We start from the raw sequence: 1,899 nt of genomic DNA on the forward strand, positions 1-1,899 counted from the left end.
TACTGATTTCCTTCTGCCTTTGACGACGGTTGACAATTTCCCATGTATTGTCTCTTTTATTTAACCCCTCTTGTCTTTTATTGATGCCTTGCAATCTTTTGGGTCTCAAATGATACCGTTCTGCCGCACTTTTCCAGTCCATATTTGTGCTAAACCCCTGCATCTTCAACAATTTATCGTTGAATTACTTCATATTTATAAAATTTGTTCAAAGCCCTACATGTTCCACTCCTGATTTTCTGTTTTGGTGATATCGTCCCTTCTGATTTCTTTATTTATTTTTTGCTCAGCATATATATGAATTGGGTTGGCTTTGACAACCATGTGTATTGATTTGGCTGGCTCAGAATATATTACAAAGCTTCATTATTTTGGACAAAAAATTGAAACCGCTCGAGATGCATTTGGTGGTGCGGTTGTCAGTGGTTTGCATGCTGGTGAGCAAATTTTCAAGCACAGTGCTTTTATTCGCACTGCAGGCGGTCGTTTGATACAAATCAGCGATGCAATGCTGCTTAATACCAAGCAAGCAACTGCGTTACGTCAAAAGTATGGTCTACCGGATGATTATGATTTTTCCGTTGTCAGCAGTCCTTTAATTACTGATGATGGCACACTAATTACTAATAACATGCTTTTTGCTCCTGTCAGTCCTGAAGTGCTTAAAGTAGCAAAAACACATATAAAAATACGTCCAGAAGAAATTCGTGAATCAGATGCTTTTGTATTGCAAAACAGGGACATTTCAATCGGCCATTTCGACGGTGGACTGGTATAAACCGAGGCTCAGTTAGAAAGCAGCCGGGTCACTAGGCAAACGATCAAGAAAAACGCCCAGTGGGCTTAAAACAAAGAACAAATATAAATTTTTTTTTAATTGCCACCATTCATCTTAAAAGAGTCCTGCGTATGAGCTGCACTTCTTGTCTCTTCTACCTTATCCCGGTGACACATCACATGCAAAACACCGCATCACTTACTTATTTGTTTGTTTTCATTTTCTAGAAGTTGCTATATTTTTAAAGATTTGCTCAATGCTCAAGTTGTGTTTTTCAACAAGATACTAAAAATAGGATTTTTTGATAAGCAGCTCTTATTATAATGAATCGAACTAATTTATTATTTTGTTTTTTTGCATAAAAAGTCAGTTGTATTTGAAATAACAAGTTTTATTATTACTGTTTAGATCAATTTCTATATCAGCTGTTAAAAATAGCATATATATATATATATATGATAAGAGAATCGACGTCTTTGATACAAGTTGAAGTAAATAGACAAGAAATTTTTATTTTGTGCAGAGCATTATGTAAATGAAAATCATTTATGCTTCAAAATACCTGGGGAAGCATAAGAAAAAGTGCTTTTTTAATATATCAGTGAACAAACGAAAGTTTGTGTGCTTTGTTTTTTCTGATAAATGCGCATGATAAAACACATAATTTATTTAATAGGAAAAGGTGACTACACTAAAATACTTCCAATAATAAAATGACGAAATATAACTCTAGACTACTGCACTAATATTATTGTATCAATGGACTTAATGATGAAACCATTCCTAGTGAATTATATGCTAAATGCGCATCCCTTCCGCCTCCACCAAGCTATTCCATAGAGGAGAGATGAGTACAGGAAAATCACATGAAATGACAACCGCATTTTCACTTCTAGCTGACTAAAACAAACTCCAGACTACTACATGAGCAGACACATTTGCAACTATGAAATATAATCTCAAGATAAAGAATCAACAACTACTACATGCTAATATTGTGATTTTTGCCAAACAATGTGCACACATACAAACATCCATTTCTGATGAAACATAGCCTAATTTTTTTATGAACATCCCTCTGAACTTTGTGTTTCACGTATCACATGATACCACCTTTCGAA

The 1,899-nt window shown here is 34.6% G+C and overlaps 1 protein-coding gene across 1 annotated transcript; it reads left to right on the top strand.

Moving 5' to 3' along the window:
* Positions 1-322: 322 nt before the first annotated feature.
* Tsp_15250 (TWiK family of potassium channels protein 7) lies at positions 323-778 on the top strand. The gene is made up of 2 exons (XM_003367698.1): positions 323-437; positions 480-778. Exons 1-2 carry the CDS (start codon positions 323-325, stop codon positions 776-778), a joined length of 414 nt encoding a protein of 137 aa, XP_003367746.1.
* Positions 779-1,899: the final 1,121 nt, after the last annotated feature.

This window comes from Trichinella spiralis (genome assembly GCF_000181795.1).
Source record: "Trichinella spiralis strain ISS 195 chromosome Unknown Scfld3837, whole genome shotgun sequence".
NCBI lineage: Eukaryota > Metazoa > Nematoda > Enoplea > Trichinellida > Trichinellidae > Trichinella > Trichinella spiralis.

Excerpts from the sequence above, each read along its gene's own strand:
- Tsp_15250 (XM_003367698.1), top strand. The coding sequence starts at position 323 with ATGTGTATTGATTTGGCTGGCTCAGAATATATTACAAAGCTTCATTAT. Across the intron at positions 438-479 it reads TGTCAGTGGTTTGCATGCTG|GCGGTCGTTTGATACAAATC; the intron begins GTGAGCAAATTT and ends TTCGCACTGCAG.